The following is a 25,626-nucleotide window of genomic DNA, read 5'->3' as shown; positions in this document are numbered from 1 at the left end:
GATCTGTCAACTGTAGATTTATTGTTAATTTGAACGACAAACGATATATCGCGAGTGCATCGGCGGGTGTGTACACCCGATATGTCTGTGAATGACGTCGTTCACACGTATATCAGGTCGGCCCTGCAGCACAGCCAATGCCGAGAAATCATGCAGATATATCAGTGCATCTGCACGTGTGTACGGGCGGCCCACCGACCACCTGTACACTGGTTGTAGGGACCACCGACACTGACAAATGAGAGGGCAAATTTAAATTCCCGTCCAGTTGTGATGTTCAGCCAGACACATCGAGCCCTCGATTAGTAAGTGTGTATGTTTACAAAATCCACTGCTTTGTCGGCGAAGCGGTCAGTCAGCCGCTGGGTCAGGTAAATGTGTACTCAGTTTACAGAATTAACTGAAAGACATCTCACCAGCTCCACCTTTGCAAGGTATAATTAACTTTACAGTTGTAAAAGATTTGTGATCCAACAAGCTAAACAGCTTTGTGTATATTGCATACTACATATTGTAACAAAATGCCTAATTACGTGGAGAAAAAAATCTTGCAAGCATTAAACTTACGCTGTTTGGTGTTTTGTTTAAGAGGCTGAAGACGATGATGTAAGAAAAAAAATCTATAAAACCTTATCTGTTTTATTACACGAGCCAACTGTGGATATAACATGCAATTAAGCGGCTGTTAAAAACACTAATCTCTAGCTGTACACTTCAGAGAAAGCAGTGTTTGTGATCTTGGCAAATCACTTATTTTGATATCTTATGAGACAAAACAGCTAAATTATTGTGGAACTACATCTTGGAATGAAAAGGCTGTTTAGCTTTTCAAGTGTATTGCAAGACAGCTTCAGTATTGGGTGTCCTTACACTTCGATTTGCATGTGTATGTAACTACTTTTATTAGTGTTTTACAAGCATAATAAATGTAGAAATGTGACCCAATGCTGGTACTTTTATTGATTAGCTGGATTGATTGATTAGTTAATTGATCCTATTGGCAGAACCTTCAAATTGGTGGATGGCAAAAACATGAAAATGCAAATGTATGCAACTAAAGGTGGGTACACACTAGACAATATGTTGCAAGATCCGGGGGATCGGGCCAACATATCGTCCATGTTGGCAAGTGTGTATGCAATATGACCGAGCATGCGTGCTCCTGCGGGGACGTTCATCGCATCCACAGATCAAGCATACATGCTCCTCAATCGGTCAATGTGATGAATGACCCCATGCTTGTGGAGGCAGCTGGTGAACAACATATCATACAAACGATATGTTGTTTCATGTAACATGTGGGTATAGTCAGCTTTGTAAGAGAAAAAGGCAAGTTACACAGCCATAAAGACCATGGTAACCATGGCTGGCAAGAGGAATTTCCGTCCCTGGTAAAGTAACTTCTTGGGGCCCCTCCATAAATGCTTAGGACACAATTTGTGCATCCCAGAGGGGTGTGTGGTCACGCCATGGTGGGCTATGACTATACAATATTGGGGGCTTGATAAGCACTGGGCTGCCCCTTACAAATAAAACCTATATTGTAGATTGCACCAAGGGCGGATCAGAAGTCAGTGTAATGGAAATGTGACACCATCAATACTAGCTTGGAGGGCAGAGGCAGCTATGCAGCACCAATGAGGGCTGTGCTACTTAGGTCCATATTCAATTAGCCGCAAAAAGTCGGAATCCGCGGAAAAGTATCGTGGGTGACGTTATTTCGCCAGGCGAAAACTTTACGCCGTATTCAATTGCAAATACTTTTCACCTACACGGAAAATCAATGCAATGGAATAGGCGGAAAAGATTCGCCTATGAAAGTAGGCGGAAAAAAAGTGCAGAATTGCGGTTTTGGGGTGCAAAGGTGGGGAAACCACTCAGCACCCTTGGGACAGCCTCCCAAAGGATAACTGCGCCAAAAAATCCATAAACAAAAAAAATATGGAACACCCCAAAAAATGACTTTGAAAAAGGGGGCGAAAAAGTACAAAGTTAGGGTACAAACATAATAAGTAGCAAAATAGACTTTGGGGGGTCTGCAATAAGGGGTGAGGTGTTTTTTTGATTGCATGTGCATGCAACAGGTGTTTTTTCCACAATATTTTTAACTTCACTTTACAAACTTTAAAATATGCTAGCACCCATTTTGAAGTACTCCAAATTTGACAGGACTACTTATTTGCACCAAAAAATACTGCTTTATGCCATTCTTCACCACTTGTACAAAGACGCTAATTAGAAGCTATTGAAACAACTTCAGAACCCCAAACAGCTTTATTAGGCCTATTCGGTGACATCTTCATTGATCCCCAATGTTAGTGCACCTTTTTGGGGGTTCAGGCTGATTTCCCCATTTCTGACAGCACTTTCCACCTGTTCCGACAACGTGGGTTGCCGTTTTTGCGTCCTTTGGAATTGAACAGGGCGAATAGCAGGGGCGTGCTTGATAAGTTCCCCCCCCCCCAGGAACACTGCAAGTAACACAAATCACAGGAGGCCCACACACCACAGGCAGTAGGTGCACGCCCCCCATGGGTGCATCTCCAAACTGTACTACAAAACAGAAAATAAGAAAAGTTGATCAGTGACAGTACTTTGTAACTGGTAAAGGTGCCTGCCAAGGGAAGGAACTCACTTTAAGTCCGCAGAGTTCATTTTTTCTGCTTATGGTTCTCCAAAGGTTTGATTCAAAAAAATAAAACAAATCAACATAGGGCCACCTAGAATTACATCTATACTATGCTTAAATGAGGCACATAAGGGTAGTGTTGGTATGCTCCTATAATTGCACCCTAAGCAGTGGTTGCCATTTTAATGCCCACTGTTTTCACTTTGCAGGTTTGAAAAAAGTACATTTTAACAAATACAAATAAACCTGCAAAGATAACACTGACCTATATATCACACAGTATCCAAAATGACCTATTTCAATTTCACAATTAAGTAGAGTACCATCTTAAATCTAATAAATTAAAATAAGAGAAATACTGTATAATTGATAAATTACTAGCCATGCCTTAACTCTTTATTCCGATCATGTACGCCTTTGTTCATAACTGGGTCTAGGAAAGGCTTCATATAGGACTAATTTGATTTGTTCTTATGATTTTTCAGTGAGCTTGTTACTTCTTTAGATGTGCATCAGATATACAGATTGGACAGTAGCACAAAACATTTCTGCCACTTTTCAGACATTTATCTGTGAATAAAATACTACACCACCAGATAAGCTACACTAAAAGATTGTCAGAAACAATTAGGTCAAACAATGGAGTATAGATCCTACATAATCTGTTAATGTCAACTCACAGCTGTTTAGGAGATGAATGGATATGTTTTCGCTGCAAATCCACCACTAACCAGATAAAATGTTTTATATTAGAGAATAAATCTAATAAGAAAAAAAACACAATGGTACAATTCTGCTAATGAGATGTTACGTTAGCTGATAAATGCTGCACATGACAAGACAAACAGTAACAACTAAATACTGTGTTCTGTACCGTAAAACTGTGTCACACAAACTGTACCCTCTCACACACTGAAATAATGTTCCCAAACTCAGCAGAGGTGTCTACAGTAATCCGCCTACAGTAATCCGAAAAAATATTCGTCAATTTACTGTAAAAATTAAATTAACATTTTGTACTTTGTTGTTTAAAACTACATACACAAAAAATGTACTTATTTTGCAGTTCTTACTCTGATGTCTTCTTGCTGTTGTCTCAATGTGTCATAATTCAGAGCTGGTGGTGGGAGTTCAGAGATGATTTTCTCTGTTTCTGTCAACCATGGCCAAAGTTCTTCATATGTCTCCCAGAACTGGTTCACTAAAGACACTGCTCGCTCTAGCTGGAGGTTCCGTTCAGCATTCAAGTGGCAGACATCATCGTAACTGTTCACCAGGGTTATCAGCTTCTTCTACAGTACATAACAATACATGAGAAAACAAAAATAGATTTACTATATCCGAGTACAAGATACAGCTGTGTTCTTGAATCTAACTATATTTTTAGGGGTTTATTTATGAAAAAAATGTAAAAGTCCACAGATAATATTTTTGGGGGATATTCTGCCTGGCAGCTCAGTGCTGCTCAGGTCCCTGGTCACTGGAGCATTGGGATCCCTACTGTAAATGCGTAATCATGAATTTCCAAGCACACTACGGGCGGGTATCCAATTAGTCCCGAACATTGTTCGGGCACTAATAATTAGCTGTGATTGGCGAAAAATGGGGATTTTTTCGGCGATGAACCCCGTTTTTGCCAAAGTTTTTTTTTCACCCTATCCTATTACATATGTCTCCACATACATCTATCCTCAGTACACTACAAGTCGTGCCAAACATAACGCGGGAGCTCAGTGTGACTCAGTACCGCCAAGCATCTTTTTGTGTGTCTTTTTACTTTGAAATGCGTCTTATTTGCACAACAATGCGACTAGATAGCATAAGCAGCTTCTGCTGACTAAAATGATATGCAGCATGCCTATGTTCTGTGTGTGTGACTGCGGGTGTATCTGCATGCTAAACAATACGTTACAGTGTTACAGCCGCTGACACTGTAACGCAGCGTTTCATATGCACATACACCCGCACTTGCTCACAGAACATAGGGATGATTCATATAATTTGAATCAGCAGAAGCTGCTTGCGCTATCTAGTTGCATAGTTGTGCAAATAAGACAGATTTAAAGGTAAAAAGATGCTCGGCGCTACCTAGTATCGCCACGGCATGGCGTGACTAGAGGGGCTGTTTAATGCACAAGGAGGCTAGATGTATGTGGACCCATCTGTATGTCAGTCGAAATAATAGGATAGTTCTAATGAAAACACGTAGGACAAATATGCTTTAACATTGGAACACTGACCATGGGTCTATCTGAGCCGAACATTTTTCACATTTCTAAATAAATCAAAGAAACAATTAAAAAAAAAAAATCTGATATCTTCAGTACCTCACTATAATATTAGATCTATATCAGCCATGACACAGAAATTTGGGGAATGTTGATAGTTTAGCTGTTATAGAGAATTTGTCTCTCAGACTAATGGTTAGCGATAGTGTGGTAACATTTCCAGAAATTGTTTCACTTTACGTTTTCTTATTTCATTTGAAACACTGTTTGGTGCAGGATAGTTATACTGTATATATATATATATATATATACTGCCTTCTGAAGGCCAAGAATGCCCTGGACAGAGCTCCCCAGGATACACTTATGCAGATGCATTATGTCCATGTAAAGTATACTATTCTTCAGGTGGCAGGACTCTCTGAGGTCTGAAGTCTTTGATGACATTTCTTCAGCCATGTTGGCCAGTCAGAAATCATTTCAGAGGGCCATCAGAGCTTTGAGAAAGGCTTTGGTTGGAGCACTGTTTGGAGCGACCAACTTGAAACCTGGCGTCATTGCAGAGTGTCTTTCAAGTAAACCCGGTTCCAGCACAACCTACCCAAGGACTGCAACCTTGCCAATGAAGTGTTTTTTTCCCTCGTCAAAGATCCAAATGTCATTTAAGTGTACATGCTGTGAAACGCCTATGTACATGGCTCACTATGCAATGTTGTGTTTTGACTGTGAGTGATTTTTTACTATTACCGCTCTGTGGATAATATCCCTTGAGTTCTAAAATGTTGTCGTTGGTAGAATAATTATTCATTGATTAGTGTCTGAACAGTGTGTGTCAGGGGTGGGAAACATCCGGGCCATGGGACGTATAAGGCCCGGAAAATCATTTGGTCTGGCCCTGCCAAGGCAACCACAGGTGGGACTTGAAATTCAATAAATCTAGCCTCATCTGGCTAGCAGGGTGCCTAGAATGGCACCAGTGCAGCAGTCCTTAGGACGCTTCAGACGGCCACACCGCTGCCCTTACAGCTCCACGGAGCATCCTAAGGGCATTGCTGTAATCACAGCAATTTTGGCCTTGCCTCTCAGTGTGATGTCATGAAGGGGCGTGGCCAGTACCAGGCCCGGGAATGATGTTATAAATATCCAAATGGCCCTTGGCAGAAAAAAAGGTTCCCCACCCCTGGTGTAAATAATTGGGTCTCTCAGACCCATGGTTAGCGATAACATTATTTTTTTAAGGTTAGTGTTCCAGGGCTAAACAATCAAAAATATTTTATTTTATTAATATTTTTTTTTCTTCTTTCCCACATCTGATACTCCCATATCACGCCAATGACACTAAATTTGGATCTGTAAGATACAGAAGTGCTTAATGTGCTCCCCATCAGAGGACTTACCCTGCGGTTCAGGTACACCAAGTGCGGTCAAAGCTTGTGACATCTAATAAGTTTACAAACATTATCTCATGGTTTCTGCCTATTTGGAACTGTCTAATCATATGTGATCCCATAGAGCATTCTGCATGAAATACTTCATACATACACATGCAAGTGGAATACCATTTAATCATCAGTGAACATTAGATACAATTTTTTATTGTTCCTTCAACAGGTGCTTTTCCTGGGACTATTTTATTCAATATACTGAATGTTGAAATCATATATATCGTTTTATCCATAATGTGATCCCAGCATTATAGTTATTCCTTATTATAGCTATTGTAATGTACTGTTACATATGTATACTGTCATTTTAGTTTAAATTTGATTAAATTATTATCATTATTGGGAAACATGACTGCTATTTAATTTTTTCTGCCATCTCACTACTTGGTTCTAATAAATAAGCGCAGTCCCTTCTTTAGTATATGTGAATTATTGTGACTGGATTTCCCCTCCAGTCTCACTTATTATGATTATACAGGAATTTGGACATGATGATTATTTCATTTCAACATGCTAAGATGTTGGATTTTGAAAGATGAAATTAGCCAAACTGTCCAGCATCATCACTCATAAGTGAGTGCAGCCAACTTTAGAAAAACACTTGGCGTTGAACAATATTGAGAATGAACAATTTATGTAAAAAGTGATGTCAGTATCAGTAAATATTCATCTGGCAAGCTCGGCGATACTGGTCTGTCCACACCAGAGACCCTTACTCTGATCTTTGCTGCATGCGCTATGATCCACTAGGATTCTCTGTTTTCAGTTTAATATATGGAATAATATGCATCAACTCATATTCAATGTATATGAACTAAACATACCGCCATTGTTTGTTTATCTTCCTCACTGAAAGAACTCATTATTTCATCTCCTGATGTGACCAGCTCATCTATTGTGTCTTTGTGTCTTAAAATTTCCATTGCAAATCCCTGTAAATAAAACAAATTGCTTATCAGTCCTGGGCTGTTCTAAAAAATGATTTCACATCAGTCTGTAGATAGCAGTCATGCACACATTGCATTACCTTCTGAACTTGTAGCTGAGCCATGGTCTGGTCTTGCTCAAGCCTGATGTGACCAAGAGCCATTATTTTATTTTTAGTACATTCAATCCATGTATGCTCGGCACCAACAGATTGCTCAAACTGAAACAATATAAATGCGATTACATGATATAATACTGCAATAAGTCTGTCTGCATAACTATAAAGTAATAACAGATTTCATTAAAAGTGCAAAGTTGCAATAACGCCAGATGCATAAAAGAACATTTTCAAAGTGTGTTTGATGCTTAAACGCCATCTGCAAATGTAAACACACTGGAATTAACTAGACCTATTTTTACATCTTGAATATAATTTATTTATATACACAAATAACACAAATGGCATGAAGTGTTTTAGAAAGGACTACATATGTACAAAAGGCACATAAGTACAACAATGGATATTAGAGGAAAGAATGTGAGCATTCTACTATATAAAACATCAGCATTCTAATATATAACGTAACGCTATATCTGCTCAAACAAGTTCATTAAAATATAAGAGTTCAGTGTGGTCTTAAAGGTTGACAAACTGTTTTTAATGTATTCACATATTAGCTTATTAAAAACCACCTAAATACAATTAGGCTTTAGTGGTTAAAGTGATCATTTACTGAGTTTATATTATAATTATTGATATAGAGAACGGCTAAAGTAAAAATGTTACAACAAATAAAATGTTGCTAGGGGGTAAATTTACTAATGTGAGAGTTTTTAGAAGTGAGCTTTAGAAGAGATATTGACCATAGCAACCAATCAGATTCTAGCTATTATTTTCTAGAAGGTGCTATTTAAAAGTTAAGTAGAATCTGATTGGTTGCTATTGGCAACATCTCTTCTAAAACTCACTTCTAAAAACTCTCACTTTAGTAAATTTACTCCTAATTGTTCTTCTAAATTGAGGTATGAAAGAGTACTTTCCGGAGATATGGCAGCATGCACATTACTGTTTTTGCAACAAAGGAAAATAAAGCAAAGTCAAACCTCTAATATCCTAAATAGGCATGAGTAATTATTTTTGTTAGGCTTAAGCTTTATAAATATTAGTTAAAATTGAAGTCAACATAAATTATAATACAATGGTATGCTCCATGACTCACACATCTGCCAAGGAATAACAATTAATTATGTCTGTTACTGTTTACATCAATGTTATTTTCAGCCTTGAGTCTGTATCCCAAATCTCCCATACCGTAGTTATTGCTATAGCCGGGCACTACACTGCGGTAGCAGGAACAGGAAATCACAATAGAATATGCTAAACAAATGGAAAATTCAAATATAATAGATTGAAACACAGTTTAAAAAGTTTGAGCTCTTTCACTGAGACCCTAATATACCTATCGGAGCCCCCTCTCTTTTCTCTGTTCTCAAGGCATTACTTAATGGGGAACTTAAAACAGGCTTGGAAGCAACCAACTGGGCACCCTGAATGTGAAGTTAGTGCACCTTATAAATCCCCCAGCAGCGAATGTCTGTGCCCTTCTCACATGATTTTTTAAGTGAAATCTCTTTCATGTTACCATATATTTACCTTAAAGGCATATTACAAACACTTACAGCTATATATTTCCATATTTTCTCATGTAAATTGACTTGTATCCAGTGATATATTGTAGATGTAAAGTAATACAGTGTAAAGCAATACAGGACATGAACGGTTAGTATATGGCATCACAACTCTGGTGAAAGATGTGAAAATGCATTACAGCTATGATTAGTGCGGTACAAGGAATACATGAACTAGGCCATCTAAGCTTAATTGCTCATGTAACAAACAATGCATAGTTGCCTACTCTTTCAGAATGTCTAGGAAACACTTGAATTTAGAGGTGCACTCCTGGACTTCCATAAGAGTGCTGCTGGATCCACTCACTTCCCCCAGGGGCGGTCCAGGGGTTTGAGGTTGTGATTCGCTGTGAATCATGTCACAATGCAGGTAAATGCGTCACTATACAACTGGAAGTGGAGCTGTAATAACTCAACTTGCAGAATCATGTTCTCCCAAAATTCCCCTCCTTGACGTCACTCTCCGGGACATTAAAAAAGTTGTCAAGTACGAATCAGAGCCATGCACTGATACTAGATACACCCCTGCTTATACTGTACATATATCATTAGTTGCATAGATGAACTATATATATATACAGTATATAAATTATAAAGGGGTTAATTGTAACAGACAGAAGATAAGATGTACATGGCATGTGAATGACAAAATCTAGTTTAAGTATATATATATATATATATATATATATATATATATATATACAGAAAAGAAGAGTGCATCAGTAGATATTATATTCTATCTGTACAGATGAAAGCTCTTGGGTTTTTAGAAGTGGAGTTGTTGTCCATAACAACCAGTCAGATTAAGGTGCTAGTTAGATGATAAATAGAGTCTGATTTGTTGCTATGGGCAACAACTCCACTTCTAAAAACCCATACTTTATTAAATATACCTCCCAGTATCTAGTACAAATCTACAACTCTCCACATCTGTAGATGTAAACAAGATAGTGATTTTGATAACTTGCAGAAGGTTTTCTTAAAGCAAATGCCGAATTAACAATCTATAATGGATCTGGTATCAGAGAAATAGGGGTACATTTACTAAGTGTCAGATTTGGGTTTTTTTTGCGGATTACCGGCGGGTATGCTATCTGCTGATTTACTATAGCTAAATCTGATGTGAATTTGCTGAAAATAGAGCATTAAGAACACAGTAGAACTTCGGCTCAGTATCAATGTTTTTTTTTAATTAGAAGACTAAAAACCCGAATTCAAACCCCGAATTTATAAGGTGGAGAAAATAGTATTCGGATGGCACACAAATTGTTGCCCCAAATGAGCTCTTCTCCTATCTGCTCTGTGTGCTCCGGGCAGTGATCGCTCTCCTGCCTATAACCTATGCATGCAGAAATTGTTGGGGTTATCAAGGGATATTGGAGGAAGTGCTCAGGAATCTATGACTACATGCTGTTTTTAAAGTGTTTTCTGGTACGCATATATATTATCTGCATTGCCAAAATTGGTCTTATCAAAGAAGTACTACTATATCACTAAGGGGCCTATTCATCAACACTAAAATAACGTTTTTAAGGACATTTTCCTTAATTAATGTTATTTTAGTATTCATGAACACACTTGATATCTCCTTGCTAAGTGCCCCTGCGTTAGTTTCCACACTCCACATACATTAGTATGGGGATGTGGAAATTATGGTTTTCATCAAATTCCGAAAATTATGTATTTTCGGAATTTGATGGTGTTACTATCCGCCACTGTGAGGTGGCGTATAGTAGGTAACACTTACCTGCTTCCAGCTGGACAGGTCCCCCGGCGTCTCCCTCCGGCGCTCTGGTCTTTCCTCTGGCTCCGTCTGCTATGCTGACATTGTGTTCTCCCAGCAGAACAGAATAAAGTTTAGAAAAAAAAACGTTGTTTTTTTTTTCTAAACAGTACTATGCTTTGCTGGGAGAACACGTGATAGCATAGCAGACGGAGCCGGAGGCTGCTGCGTGTGCAGGTAAGTGATGAACTGGGGAGGTGTGTGTGTCAGGTGAGCGGAGGGAGGGACATAAACATACTGCAGGTGTAGGCAGTGCTGCGCATGCGCTGGTTTTACAGATGTAACAGCGCATACGCAGCACTGTTTCCAGCTGTGGTAAGTTAGAGCAGGCAGGGATAACTATCTATTAACTAAAAAGCTGTCATCGCAAAGAGGACAGCTTTTCGGAATAGATAGTTATGGGGAGGAGGAATGATGAATTCCTCCAGTAATTAGGTAGAACTCCATGCGAGTTCTAAACCTAATTACCTCCTCAGAAACTTTAGGTATGATGAATAGGCCCCTATATCACTTATCCCATCTGGCTCTGACCGAGACCCTCCTATCCTCCTATTAAGGTTTCCAGACACCAAAACATTAGGCTCATCCATCCCACTGGTTGGAATATCCATGCAGAGTTTCAGATAAGCCTCAAAGATTTTCTATTAGGTATTCACGATAAGCAGTTTATTTAATTTACTACACTATCAGGTGCATGTTCTTTTCAACCCCCCTTTCATATATATATTGTATACAGTGCTATCCCCAGAAATTTTTTTCAGCTCCAACACAGAGAGTGGATGCAGGTCTACTCTCTTTAATCAGTTCAGGCAAATGTTCCCGCCTGGACAGAGCGCCTGTGCTTTTATACAGGGGGAGGGATCTTCGCCCTGCAGTCTGATACTGCCCCTGCACTGTGCTGGGCAATGTCCCCCCCACCCCGTTGCAGCATCCCCTGCCCGGCACTCTTACCCTCCCCAATGCCACATCCGTTGCACGATACCTCCCCCGTCGCATAGCTGCATCCCCTGCCCGGCACCTCCCCCCGTCCCAATGCAGCGTCCTCTGGCCGGAACCTCCCCCTGCCTCAATGTGCCGCGTCTTGGAACCCTCACTAACGTGAACATGTGACGTCGGTGTCACATCCGGTGTCCATGGCAACAGGGACACATTAAGGGTGACCGGGAGACAGGAGATGTTATGCACTGGGGCAGGGGGGGATGTGAAGTGTCGGGCGGTAGCAGATTCTTGCCGGGTGTTGTGCCCGGAACATAGAGCCTGGGGAGGACACATATATATATATATATTTATTTATATACTTTTAAACGCTTATTACGGATATAAAGCCTGCACATATCATAGTCATTTGTGCAGTGCTTTAAATCTGCCACGCAGATTGTTATCGAAATTGCAGCGGAATAGGGGGTTGATATCTGATGGCGGAACAAAAATGACAGTCAAATGCCTGACGATGCCCGAAGGTTTGAAATAGACACCAAAACCGACGCTTAGTAAATTTACCCCATAGTCTAGTACCCAGGAATGAATCAGGTACAGCTTAGGTTCAGTGAAAGCAGAAGAGGAACATATATAAAACAGCCTGTTCGCAGGTTATAACGCAAAGCAGGTTTGGTACACAGACAATAGTAGAAACAGTGCAGTGAAATCTCAGGTACAGACAACAATAATCAGGAAAGAGAAACAGGAAGCGTCTGGGTTTAAACAGTCCAATGCTTCCTATAATGAGTCACTAATTAGGAATAAGTTCTGCTAATTCAGTAATTAGAAATCCATGAGGAGTCCTTCAGGAACTGCAGTTCAAAGTATAACTGTCTCAGTGGCAGACAAGCAAGGCGACAGACCAACATTACAGACTACAAGGTTCAATGCCCCAGCCACTGTTGTGGTCTAAAGCTGGGTACACACTGATAGATATCGGCGGATGTGCACACCCCATATGTCTGTTAACGACGTTGCAGCACAGCAGATGGACAATATATATCTGAAAGATATTTCGGTCATCTGCTGTTGCGTACGGGCTAACCACCGATCACCCGTACACATGCTACAGGGTTCCATTGATGAGTGACAGCTGGACTGGGCAAGCAAATTTAAATGCCCGCCGAGTTGTGACGTCAAGCCCAGCACATCGGGCAGACAATTGTTAAGTGTGTTTGCACTTACCAATCGTCAGATAGGTCGACCTAGTGTGTACCCAGCTTTAGGCTACTCATTTAAGATCCTGTTATTTAACAAATCTCTAAATTAGTGGATCGTTGTCCATTTTGATCAAAATTGCATAGAAATATTGGTTTCTTGACCAGGCTAAACAATAGGATCAGTCACTATAGGTCATCCAGTCACTTCCATTAGCTGATAGGTGCACACATATACATATACACATACAGATAGCAATTGACATCTAGCAAAATTATCCAACAAGACAAAACAAAATACGATCAGGCAGCGCATTTCTATTCCCTCTGATAATATTAAATAACCATACACTCACAGTTCCAAACTAACCGCATCAAAACTAAATACACAAAATGAACTGAGCAGACCTTTGTCACCAGAGGCAGACAGGACATGTTACCTTTGTTATGCTACTCATTAGATATGCCCTGGAATTAACATTCCTACTGACTAAAAGATAAATTAATCAAAGCAAACAGAGGCACTGCACTTCATTAATCCCATTATTGTAAATAGGACAAAGTATGCTAAACATATACACTTCCTGATGGAGGAGATCTTTGTGTATTATAATATGGGATTAGAAAAACAAGGCAAGTGATATATAAAAGTATAGCACAGCGCTATCTGTCTCATTTCTTTATCTTGAAAAGCACAGACATATTATTTTAGGATGGTCTATGAACAATGAAGCAGATGGCTCTCACAATATACAGATTAGCTGTGCCCCTGCTCCTAATTATCTTAACCTTACATTTCTTTTCAAGCTATGCTTTTGTCATCCAGGCATATCAAATAAGTGGTAAGATTATTTTTGAAAAGATTTGTTCTGGTCTGAGGTAGCCATTTTGTTGTAACACGCTAAAAAAAAAAATCAATGGGTCTTGTGTACCTGCTGAGATCGCAATCTGGCAGCGTCCATCTCTTCCACCATTTGTATAAGGGTGTCGTTTACTAATCTGTAGCGGTCATTGTCCTGTGTTACCATCCTGTCAAGTCCTCCTCTAGCTCTCCAAGGCACCAGTTCCAGCAAAGCGCTGCTAACTTCATTCAGGGAGTCCAACAAAGACTTGTTCTTCTTGGCTTCTAATTGCAGTTCCTTCAAAAGAAAATGTAATAAGATTATTACATTATTTTGTGTTATACTGTAAATCGCTGATGATCTCACTGATTAATTATATTGCACACATCAAGGTTTTTCTATGTTTTAGTAAAGATATAACTTTTTTGTTAAAAACTGTATGGATCATTGATATCTGCTGTATATTACTAAACTCAGAAATCTCAATTTGAGCATTTCATAAGGATCACACATAACCATTATCATATAGGGGGAGAGAGAATCCTGATTTGTCATGGGTGAGATTTACAACCAGGAACTGAGATTGTACTGTATAAATAACCTAGTGGGTCACTTTCTAACACAATGGGTTCTGAATCATACTGGCTATACAATTAGTACTGGGTTATATTTTCTAGCTCTGCTGCAACAGACCACAATGGGCCTGATGAGAGGTGCACGTAATGTTGATGTTGCACTCAAGAGGGCAATGTTTTCAGTCTGGGCATACGTCCGAGTCACACTGCGCATGCGTCACGTTGGTTACCGCTCTAAGCCACAGAACAAAGTTGGACGCAAGAGCTGAGGATTTCAGTGAGCGTCTGGGTGATAACATGGGGAGGGGCTAAAGACATGGCTGCACTGGCACAGGGGGATGTGTTCAGGCGGAGATTCTGCACATCAATAGGGCTGGTGGAATCTCTGATGGTGTAACTGATGGTGCGTCTTAATATGCACAGCGGCAGCTTAGCGCTGCAGCCTGTGGACGTCTTAGTATGAATACCATTAGCTGCGACTTTAGCATAAAGACGCAGTCGCTCAGCGGCGATAGACGCAGTCGCGGCTGCAATAGTGTGCACCTCAGAGTTGCCTACCTTTTCAGATCTCTTCCCGGGAGAAGCCCGGGTAAGAGAAGCAGGAGGGGGGTGATGCGGGCGTGGCCTGACGATTCACGTCATTAAGCCCGTCCCCTCATGGTAAAATTGTCGCGATAGGCTATAATTTGCATAGGGGGTGGGTCCAAATTACATTATTCATGTAGAATCATGTTTTAAGCCCCGCCCCCTACATGGAGACCCGCGATCGCCGCGGGTATTCTCCTCATTCTGCCCACTTCACTAGGAAGTGGGCAGAATGCGGGAGAAATGCCAACCCTTCCGGGGGTGCGGGGGGCTACCCGAAAAATCGGGAGCCTCCCGCGAAAACCGGGAGGGTAGGCATGTATGGTGCACCTCTGAATCAGGCCCAGTGTGTGTGAAATGATCCTGCACATATTTAAGACAGGCAAATGTATATCCAGGTTACAGAGCTATTATGTCTGCGTAAATACCCTCCTTAATCATTCTGACATTTATTGAACCATAACACTGGACTGTGTGAGCAGACCTGAGTTGTATATAAATTCCCATACTGACTGCTTACACTCTACAAGATATACAAGTTCAGCTGATGAAAAGAGAATTAGCGTGGCTGACACCAGTGGGATCAACTGACGTTAGTGCCAACCAAAGACTGTAGGTCAATATAATCAAGATTTAGGATTTATTATTACAATCTCAAAGACAAAATTAAATTGTATTTTCTTTTGGTATATTATCATGAAATTATCCAGTGAATATTATAGCATAAATTAATTTGCATACTGTATTTAAAAGTGCCTAAACACGTGGAAATCTGTATAACCATAGAATGAACAGTAAGTTATATAGCCACACTATACAACTTGCAGCACTATACACTATACAACTTGCAGCACTATACACTATACAACTTGCAGCACTATACACTATACAACTTGCAGCACTATACACTATACAACTTGCAGCACTATACACTATACAACTTGCAGCACTATACACTATACAACTTGCAGCACTATACACTATACAACTTGCAGCACTATACACTATACAACTTGCAGCACTATACACTATACAACTTGCAGCACTATACACTATACAACTTGCAGCACTATACACTATACAACTTGCAGCACTATACACTATACAACTTGCAGCACTATACACTATACAACTTGCAGCACTATACACTATACAACTTGCAGCACTATACACTATACAACTTGCAGCACTATACACTATACAACTTGCAGCACTATACACTATACAACTTGCAGCACTATACACTATACAACTTGCAGGCAGCACTATACACTATACAACTTGCAGCACTATACACTATACAACTTGCAGCACTATACACTATACAACTTGCAGCACTATACACTATACAACTTGCAGCACTATACACTATACAACTTGCAGCACTATACACTATACAACTTGCAGCACTATACACTATACAACTTGCAGCACTATACACTATACAACTTGCAGCACTATACACTATACAACTTGCAGCACTATACACTATACAACTTGCAGCACTATACACTATACAACTTGCAGCACTATACACTATACAACTTGCAGCACTATACACTATACAACTTGCAGCACTATACACTATACAACTTGCAGCACTATACACTATACAACTTGCAGCACTATACACTATACAACTTGCAGCACTATACACTATACAACTTGCAGCACTATACACTATACAACTTGCAGCACTATACACTATACAACTTGCAGCACTATACACTATACAACTTGCAGCACTATACACTATACAACTTGCAGCACTATACACTATACAACTTGCAGCACTATACACTATACAACTTGCAGCACTATACACTATACAACTTGCAGCACTATACACTATACAACTTGCAGCACTATACACTATACAACTTGCAGCACTATACACTATACAACTTGCAGCACTATACACTATACAACTTGCAGCACTATACACTATACAACTTGCAGCACTATACACTATACAACTTGCAGCACTATACAACTTGCAGCACTTTTCGGTCAAAACACTTCACATACTTTGCAATGGGGGTTACAGTTCAACTTGGAATTCTGAAACTGAAAATCATTTCCTAACTAACAGGATTGTATTTTGATTGTGTTCATTGATTATTTTGGAGCCCAGATTTGGAACCATGAGTAACAAATCTAGCCTTATCAAACAAACTATCAAGACAAATTGCACTTTATGGGGCTGCTGCAGAGCTGAACGAATGCCTGTTTGCAGAGCGTATCTTGCGTGTGTTAGATCTGCACGTTTTGAAATGGAGCACAGACAAGTACACACAATATAGAGATGTACGTAATTATGGCCGACATATGTTCATATGTGAGCAGCTATAAAGTGCAAGTATAGTATATCATGTCTTACAGGTAACCATTTATCAACCTATAGACTAGTACCATACACAATTCCTCTTTTAGTCAGCACTCTATAAACTATATTGGCACAGTAGTGAATTCCCAGCAGCCTTCAGGAGTGTATTAGTATATTTGCTCTGTTGCTTATGGGTGTTATGGTCAGTAATGTAGCGATGTATATTATTCTTGTCCTCGTCCTGTGTTGTATTGTACTGTAAGTTACTGGTCAACCTATTTGTTTATGTACTTTGTAAGGCGCTGCGGAACACTTGTGGTGACATATAAATAAATGATAATAATAATAATAATAATTATAGAAATGTTCATACACTGGAGGTTGCTGGAGGAATACAATTCCCTGTATCCAGCCCTACTCTAGTGGTTTTCATCGGTGCTTGTTATGTCCTTGTCTTAGTCCTATCATTTGTCCTTGTGCCTTTCATTCTTTATCTCCCTCTCAGTGCTGTCTGTCTGCTGTGTATTCTCTTATCCTGTCCCATCATTTGCACTCTATCTGCATTTGTCAGTTGTTTACTGTCACGCTCTGATTATGTAACCTCAGCTTGCCCATCTACAGATCCAAAGATCCTCATTCATCCCAAGTACTGGGGTCATCTGAGTACCTCTGCTATTGCCTCAGTTTTGTTGGTATCCATTGTTGTGTAGGTGTCCTATTTATACTTGCATCAACGCCTGGTATTGACTATATGTCTGCCTGCTTCATACTCCTGACCCTGGCCTGTGTCACCTCATGCTACATTTACTTAATACTGGGGAATAAAAGACTGTATGATACGCTGTGATTTAATGCAACTTGAAAATAATCTTTTTGTGTTCATCCTATTTTGTTAATCTTTATGCATATACAATGAACAATGTTTGACATGTGAGTACATACACCTCCTGATACTATCTATACTTCATTTGTATTCTTAATTTGTTTAACTATATTGCACCAATTGTATTCTCAATTGCTTTTATATGTAAATGAAACCTGAAATTCCAACTCATCAAAGTCAGAGTTTCTTAAGCAAATATTGAATGTTTAAATACACAGTCTAAAATAACAATACTTTTAATTGTGTGCATGTGTAGTAGTAGTAGTGTGATATTAGGGTGGCTATATTCCATAAAGTTTTAGCATGTGATTAAAACATTAAATTGCACCTTTTTTCTTTCTTGTACGGTGTTCAGCTCCTCTGGTTTATGGCCCTGCATCTCGTAGTTCTTCAGCTCTACTTCCACCTGGTCCAGCCACCTGCCCAGCTCTTCGTGCGTTGAATGGAACTGTGTTGCAAGGTTTAAGGCCTGTTCTAAGACTTTAGACACATTGGAACTTAGTTTTGTGATGTCAGAGTACCTTGATTTGATTCCATCCAACTTTTCCTGAATAATGACAACTTCATCACCTATTTAAAAATAAGAATAAAGATCAAACTGCTTAATAATCAAACCATATAAAGCTTATCTAAAGGTTTAATACTTTAATTTCCTCTTGATTGAAAGCTGCTCAGTACTACACAGTGTTTTCTCAGATTACCTGCTGCAGCCCTCACAACCAATCATTTTAATGTGCAAAATCTGTAGTTCATACAGATGTATCCTCATACATCTAGCCTCCTTGCGCGCTAAACAGCTATTCTAGTCGTGCCCTGCCATGGCGTGACTCGGTAGTGCCGAGCGTCTTTCCATAGATAGCACAAGCAGCTTCTGCTGATTAATATGATATGCAGAATGCCTATGTTCTGTGAGCGACTGCGGGTGCATCTGCATGTGAGACGCTACGTTACTGTGTCAGCGGCTGTAACACTGTAATGTGGCGTTTCGTATACAGATACACCCGCAGTCACACACAGGACATAGGCATTCTGCATATCATTTTAATCAGCAGAAGCTGCTTGTGCTAAAAATTCACATCGCTGTACAAATAAGATGCATTTGAAGGTAAAAAGTCACATGAAAAGACTATCAGTGCTACCGAGAGCACCCGCGTTATGTGTAGCGCACGGAGGATAGATGTATGCGGACACATCTGTATGTTGCTGATCCATGCCGTCAAAAATAAATTACTTTGCCCACATTACTGGTTTCTAAAACATGCTGGGTTACCTTCAGAGTTCAAGAAACATTGCCAACCTGTTATCTGTAAAACCGTATGCAATTCATAAGTGGTTATAATAAGTAATTACATTAGGCACAAACCTTTTATCATTTATAATAGGTATCAACTCATATAGCATGGTGTCACACTGAGTAGCATTGGTACCTCAAAGCACTGGGGTCATTGGATCATTTCCAACCAGGGACATATGAGTTTGAGCGTTCTCCCTGTGTTTGCATGGTTTTCCTATATGTGCTCCAGATTTCTCTGACACACCAAAGGCATACTGAGGAAATTTAGCCTTAGAGTAAGTGGATTTCTGTGACAAAGGGAATTCTGATTGTAAGATCCCCTGAGGCAGGGTTGCTGTCATTAAGGGCAGAATCTATCATGCATCGTATATTGCATACGATACATCCCGCCACTTACTGCATGCATAGCAGTGTTTATAAGCACTGTACTGTATGCACAACTAATTGTGATTATAAATGTAAAGGACAGCTCTTCCAAAAAGAGCTGTTCTTAGCGTTATGAAGACTTTATGACCCAAACTCCTATCCTATTGTGCAAGCAGTATCAGACAGAGCACAAATAAAGCCCTCCCTTACTGCAGTCATGTCACTCGTTCTGCTCTCGCCCTGTAATTCATATACAAGCAGCTGGCAGAACAGGCAATGCTTCTGGTACCACACTCCATGCTGCTGATCGGTGTCACTGATTGGTTGAAAGCAGGGTTTTCCAGTGACATCATCACATCATTGAGCATATTCACAGCTTTTATTAGAGAGGAGAGGAAGCAAAAATCAATAACACAGGAGTAGAGGGAAGATGAATTACATGGAGAGAAGGAGGTGGAGGATTATTCAATTACACAGGTGTATAGTTGGACATAAAGGGACAGGGAGAATACAATTACAGTACACTATATTTATATACATTACTGTTCTTTTTCAAAAGTTGTTTACACGTAACATTATCAGGCTGCTATAAACAATATGTATGTGTTTGGTATCATCCATAGGGGGAATTTAATTACCCACGGTAAATTACCATGGCTAATAACAGGAGGCAGCCTCAGGATTTAACGCCAGGGCTATTCAATTAGCTTCCCAAATTCATCCGATAGCTAAGTTAATGCCTGTTAAATAAACATGTTATCGAGCGTTAGCACTGGTTATCAGGCGTTAACACACTGAGTACTAAACGCATGAATCCGCATGGGATGTACTAAACGCAAAAATGTGGTAAAACCCCTGAAAATGCCATTTTGGGGTATTACCGCATTCCCCATATGTACTAAGCACCGGAATGCGATGCATTCCAGTGCTTCGTCCCGGTGGGTAACGCCATCTTCAGGTGGCATTACCCAATCTTCAGGTGGCATTACCCAATAGAAGTCTATGGGCTTCTATTTGAGACGCCTCCCCTGAGAGGGATCCAATCGGATCCCACCCATCAACCCCTGCGGCCCCTGGACATCTGGGTGTTAAACCCGGAAGTCCCTCAAGCCGGGGGCATTGCAAAGGACAGCTCTTATCGGGAGAGATGTCCTTTGTGATCTTCTAAGTACATACCGCGGTAATCAACCGCAGTACATACCCGAAGAGAGGCGGAATGTACCGCATCACGGATGCGATGCTTAGTACATTCCATTCTGAAACTGTGAAAAGCTTGCGGATTCATGCGTTAACTGGCTACTATCAACCGATAACAGCACAGTTATCTTGGATATCTTTTCAGGTCTCATGAGATCCGAAAAGAAATCCTCCTTAAGTGGGGCTAATCGTATAGCCCACGGCAATCAATTACAGTAGCCCACTGTAAATTACCTTGGCTAATTGAATCTCCATTATAGTGTACTGTAACACATACACAAGCAGGGCTGTACAATGAGGGGGTCACAATACAAACAAATTAAGATACAATAACATGGCCTGATGCTGATCTATTGCTTGTGGTCCTGTCCATTAATTTGCAGATTTTGGTTACAAATCCATAATTATGCCCAAGAACATTTAGTAAATTATCTGCCCCTGACTCCAGAATGGGCATTGTTTGGCATTCTCCCAAATACTCTTAGATTTTCAAGAGGGAGCAGACGATTGTTGATAGCAGTTAGCACAGCTGCTCGCAAATCGATTTTACAGGTATGGATACATCCCGAGTCTGCAACTATGTCTCTTTTTAAAACAAAGATCTTTTATCTTTTTTGCCTGGAGTGGGTGGCAGTTACACTATAGAAGGAGGCCAGAACTGAGCGGCTTTTCAGATGTGGGAGAGCTTCATAGTAACCCTGTCAACTGCCATACAATCACAGATTCACAATTCTTTGTGTAATACCTCATGGTATCTTCTGCGTATGGTGGAGGCTGATCCCCCTGTTTCTGTGACTTCTCAGGGGGGGAGGGGGGAGCACGTCTGATCTGATATGTTTAACAATGTTTCATTATCAATGTATCCCATGATATTTAATAGCTCTTATTTTATGTATTTAATTGTATATGTATTATTTATTTGATGTCGACCTATTTGTATAAGACTATAATGGAGAAGATGCTTTATTTCTCTCGGAATGTAATAAACTATTGTGTTATAAATATTGTGTCTAAACGCATATTGCTTTAATAAAAAAAAACAATTAAAAAGAAGAAAAAGATACAATAACATGAAACAGAGAGTGGTATATTTTAGTATAATCATAATGTTGACATGGTCGCATTTCCAACATGATTTGCATGTCGGCATTCATCATGTCAGTACCAATTAAATGTTCACATGATTAGAATGTCAACATAACATCCCTGGTGATCTAGTGGTGACTTATCAATTATAGCAGCTCCAGCGTTGTCTCCTGAGTCCAGTGGTAATGCGCTGATGACTTTCAGCAGATCCAGTGGCACTTCCGACGGTGAGTATGCCTAACCCTCCCCCTAGTGCCTAACTCTAACCTCTCCACCAGCAGGCTAACCCCTCACCTAGTTCCTAACCCTCTCCTTCTGTAGCCTAACCCTAACCGTCCGCTGCCACAACCTAACCCAACTGTCCGGTCCCTGAAGAATGTAACATTTCACATGTCGACACTGTGAACATGCCGCATTTTTTTTTAGACGCCGATATGTTCAATGTCAACATCGACAATGTCGACATCATACATGTCTACATTGTGGGGTTGACATTATGACTACATCCCAAAACAGACGGTTAATAAGTAATATAAATATATAGATAGAGGGAAATAACTTGCACTAAGCTGAAAATTTCAAGTTTACAGTTTGGGAGAGGGTATATGATGTGAAAGTGTCATTTGCCCATGGCATTGTACATATTATACATGCTGTTATACAGATGTGTCCACATACATCTTACCTCTCTGTGCTACAAGTCGCGGTAAACATAACGTGTGATCATTGTGAGACTCAGTAGCGATGAGCGTCTTTTTACCATGAAATGCGTCTTATTTACAAAGCGAATGATACTATAACGTAGCATTTAGCATGCAGATACATCCACAGTAGCACACAAAATATAGGTATGCAGCATATCATTTTAATCAGCAGATGCCACTTGTGCACATTTGAAGGTAAAAAGTCGCACAAAAAACGATCGGTGCAAGTCACGCGGCAGCATAATGCAACTAGAAAGGCTGTATAATGCGCAAGGAAGTAAGATGTATGTGGACACATCTGTAGCTGCACATGTAATCAGTACGATGCCTTATTGTGGGCAGACAAATTCCATGTTAGGTTAATCACCATCCCAAAAATAGTAGATGCATTACACAGCTATGACTACAAGAGTTGACTCCACAGTTACAATGTTAGCACTAAAATTCATACATGGAACCCCCCTTGGTTTAATAGATGTTCTTGGAAAATGAGCAGAACTTAAAATGCTTCATAGTAATCCTTATTTATGCACAGAAGCTTTTTTCCTTTATGTTGAACACACCTGACACAGAACAGTGAGTGCAGGGAATGGCTGGTCAGAGATTGCAGCGAATGAAGGTTACGTACTGAACAATGTTAAACAACAACATGAGTAGCTGATTACACTTATTATTTTTATAATAGGTTCCGTTCTCCTGATTAGCAAAAAGATGGGTGCCCCAGAGTAAGCAAAGATGAAGGCTCTTGATTAGATGATCAGAATAACCTGTTCAATCAGGTGCCACTAATACCCTGTTGTGATACCCTTAATGTCCTGATCCTTGGAAAATAGACTCTCTACTGAGATCTAATTAGGTGGGAAGAAAATAAATAAAGGTGGATATCACATTTAACACTTGTAAGTGTTTAGGTGCATATTCATGCTGCAATTTTACCAGTCAATCAGCACATTTTGGACCTGTTTCATTACAATGTGCATTGGGCATGGGTTTTAAGTAGCCCATCGATCTAGATTGGCTCGGATGGTGAATCAGTCTGACAGGGACAGAATCGGATTGGCCTGAACACTAAAAAGACAATTCATTTAGATATGACCACAAGTGAACTGTCAAATCTGATAGATAACCAGCTGCTCCATATTAGACCCACAAGATCCATTATCATATTTGATCAAGTGGCATCATAGTTTGCCAGAACCCTTTCTAGTGCATGCATCACCTCACTCACCAGTCGTATGCTTTAGTAGCTCCAATCCATTCTGTATGGCCTGGTCAACGTTTTGTTTTCTAAGCACTATGTCTTCCAGGAGGAGCTATCAGAAACCATTGTGAAAAGAGAGATCAGTCACATAATCACAGAATTCTATATGCAGAATAGAAACTAGAATATGTTCTCAATTAAGTTCATAATGTTACCTTATAATTTAAATAAAATTAGGAAAAGTAGTCCACCTCTAAATTGGCAGCATTAAAATGATGGTCAATTATATTGCATGCATAAACAGGCTGACACACACAACCTTTCACAGATTATACAATCAGAAATAACATACAACTTATAATTACAGTATCTTTCAACAGTATGGCTTTAATTAATGACAGAAGATTCTCTATGAAAATAATATGTTTAATAATTAACTGCTTTTCTTATCTATTGCAACCTGGAGCTGTTAATGAAAACACTGGCTGTAATGCTTCTCTTTACCCCATATTATGTGCAAAATAATATGTACCAAGAATTATTTACCAATTATCTCCCTAATTGCACCCTTTACTCCTCCAGCAGTAATATTCCACAGAGGCCATGAAGTGTCTATACAGTAGGCAATAAAAGCCATCCCTGATTCCCTTTAGGCAAGATGCAGTAGAACAGTAACAGGATCATGTTCCCACTAATCCTGGAAATACCGAAGCACCATAGTCTAAGTTCTGGGGCAAAATATATAATTTCTTAGTAAAAGGTTTCCAGTAGTAAAAGCTGTCAAACCAGGACATATGGAGATAGCATACTGTAGGTGTGGTTTGATTGGTCTATGCCAAATTTCCATTTAGTGAAATAAATAGAGGATGTTTTTTAGTTTAGCAACAATCTAACAAAGAGGCATGTACAAAACTCCAAATTTAGGGTATATTCATTCAGAAAACAAAGGCAACATATACCTTAATTATACTTGTGTGGTAAAATAATATATGTAACGAGATGATCACAACTAAAAATAAATGGTAAACTGAATAATAACAAACATAAAACAGAATAAAATACCAGGAGCTCAGTGTGTTGCCTTGTGAGGACAGCTGTACTGTAATCTTGGACTGACAGGTTGCTCAGCTTGTCATGTACTTCAGTCAGCCAGTTCATCAGCTCTACTTCATCATCCCCAAATATCTGAGCATTGCAGTGCGCCTGCTGTAGAAGTTCCCCTCTCCTGCTACTCCTCTCCTGAGTCTCCATGTATCGTGTCTGACAGTTATCTAGTTTTTCCTGAACAATCTCCCTCTCTTCCCTGGAACTCAGGGCTTTTAAAGACTGGCCAATGCTCAGAGATTGGTGTAAGATTGTATTATGAGCTGTAATGTCTTCTTGTAACACCTGAGTGAATGGATGAAAATTAAAATAAATAAACGAAAACATAAAAAATATGGGAAAATGAAACAAAGATATAAATGAAGACTGTAAGAATGTAAAAAGTAATAATCAGTCGGTAGAGTTGCTAGTTTGATCAACCAGTGAGCGGAGTTTCAGGTTTAAGAATTTACATTAATATTCTGTAAGGTTTGTGAAGCGAATGAGCAGCAAAAAGTTGGTTAATCAGTTTCGAAAAAAAAAATTATGTAATTTAAATGTTTCTTGGAGCACATATGAGTCCAAGTAGAACTACAGTATTTGGCTTTTACATATTATGCAGCATTGAAATTAGAATTTATAGACGCTCAC

General features: G+C 39.7%; 1 protein-coding gene across 1 annotated transcript in view; it reads right to left on the bottom strand.

Annotated features, from left to right (window-relative positions):
• Positions 1-25,626, bottom strand: part of DST (dystonin) — a 637,844-nt gene that overhangs the window by 76,423 nt on the left and 535,795 nt on the right. The window contains exons 68-74 of the mRNA XM_088455927.1: positions 24,955-25,281; positions 23,920-24,004; positions 18,373-18,614; positions 13,766-13,972; positions 7,327-7,446; positions 7,124-7,231; positions 3,703-3,921 (exon numbers count right to left, since the gene is read on the bottom strand). Of these exons, the coding sequence (XP_088312053.1) occupies positions 3,703-3,921; positions 7,124-7,231; positions 7,327-7,446; positions 13,766-13,972; positions 18,373-18,614; positions 23,920-24,004; positions 24,955-25,281 (1,308 nt within the window). The remainder of the gene's footprint in view (positions 1-3,702; positions 3,922-7,123; positions 7,232-7,326; positions 7,447-13,765; positions 13,973-18,372; positions 18,615-23,919; positions 24,005-24,954; positions 25,282-25,626) is intronic.

Source organism: Taudactylus pleione, unplaced genomic scaffold (genome assembly GCF_031769625.1).
Source record: "Taudactylus pleione unplaced genomic scaffold, aTauple2 ptg000678l, whole genome shotgun sequence".
NCBI classification, from domain to species: Eukaryota; Metazoa; Chordata; class Amphibia; order Anura; family Myobatrachidae; genus Taudactylus; species Taudactylus pleione.
This window is presented reverse-complemented; position numbering and strand designations above follow the sequence as displayed.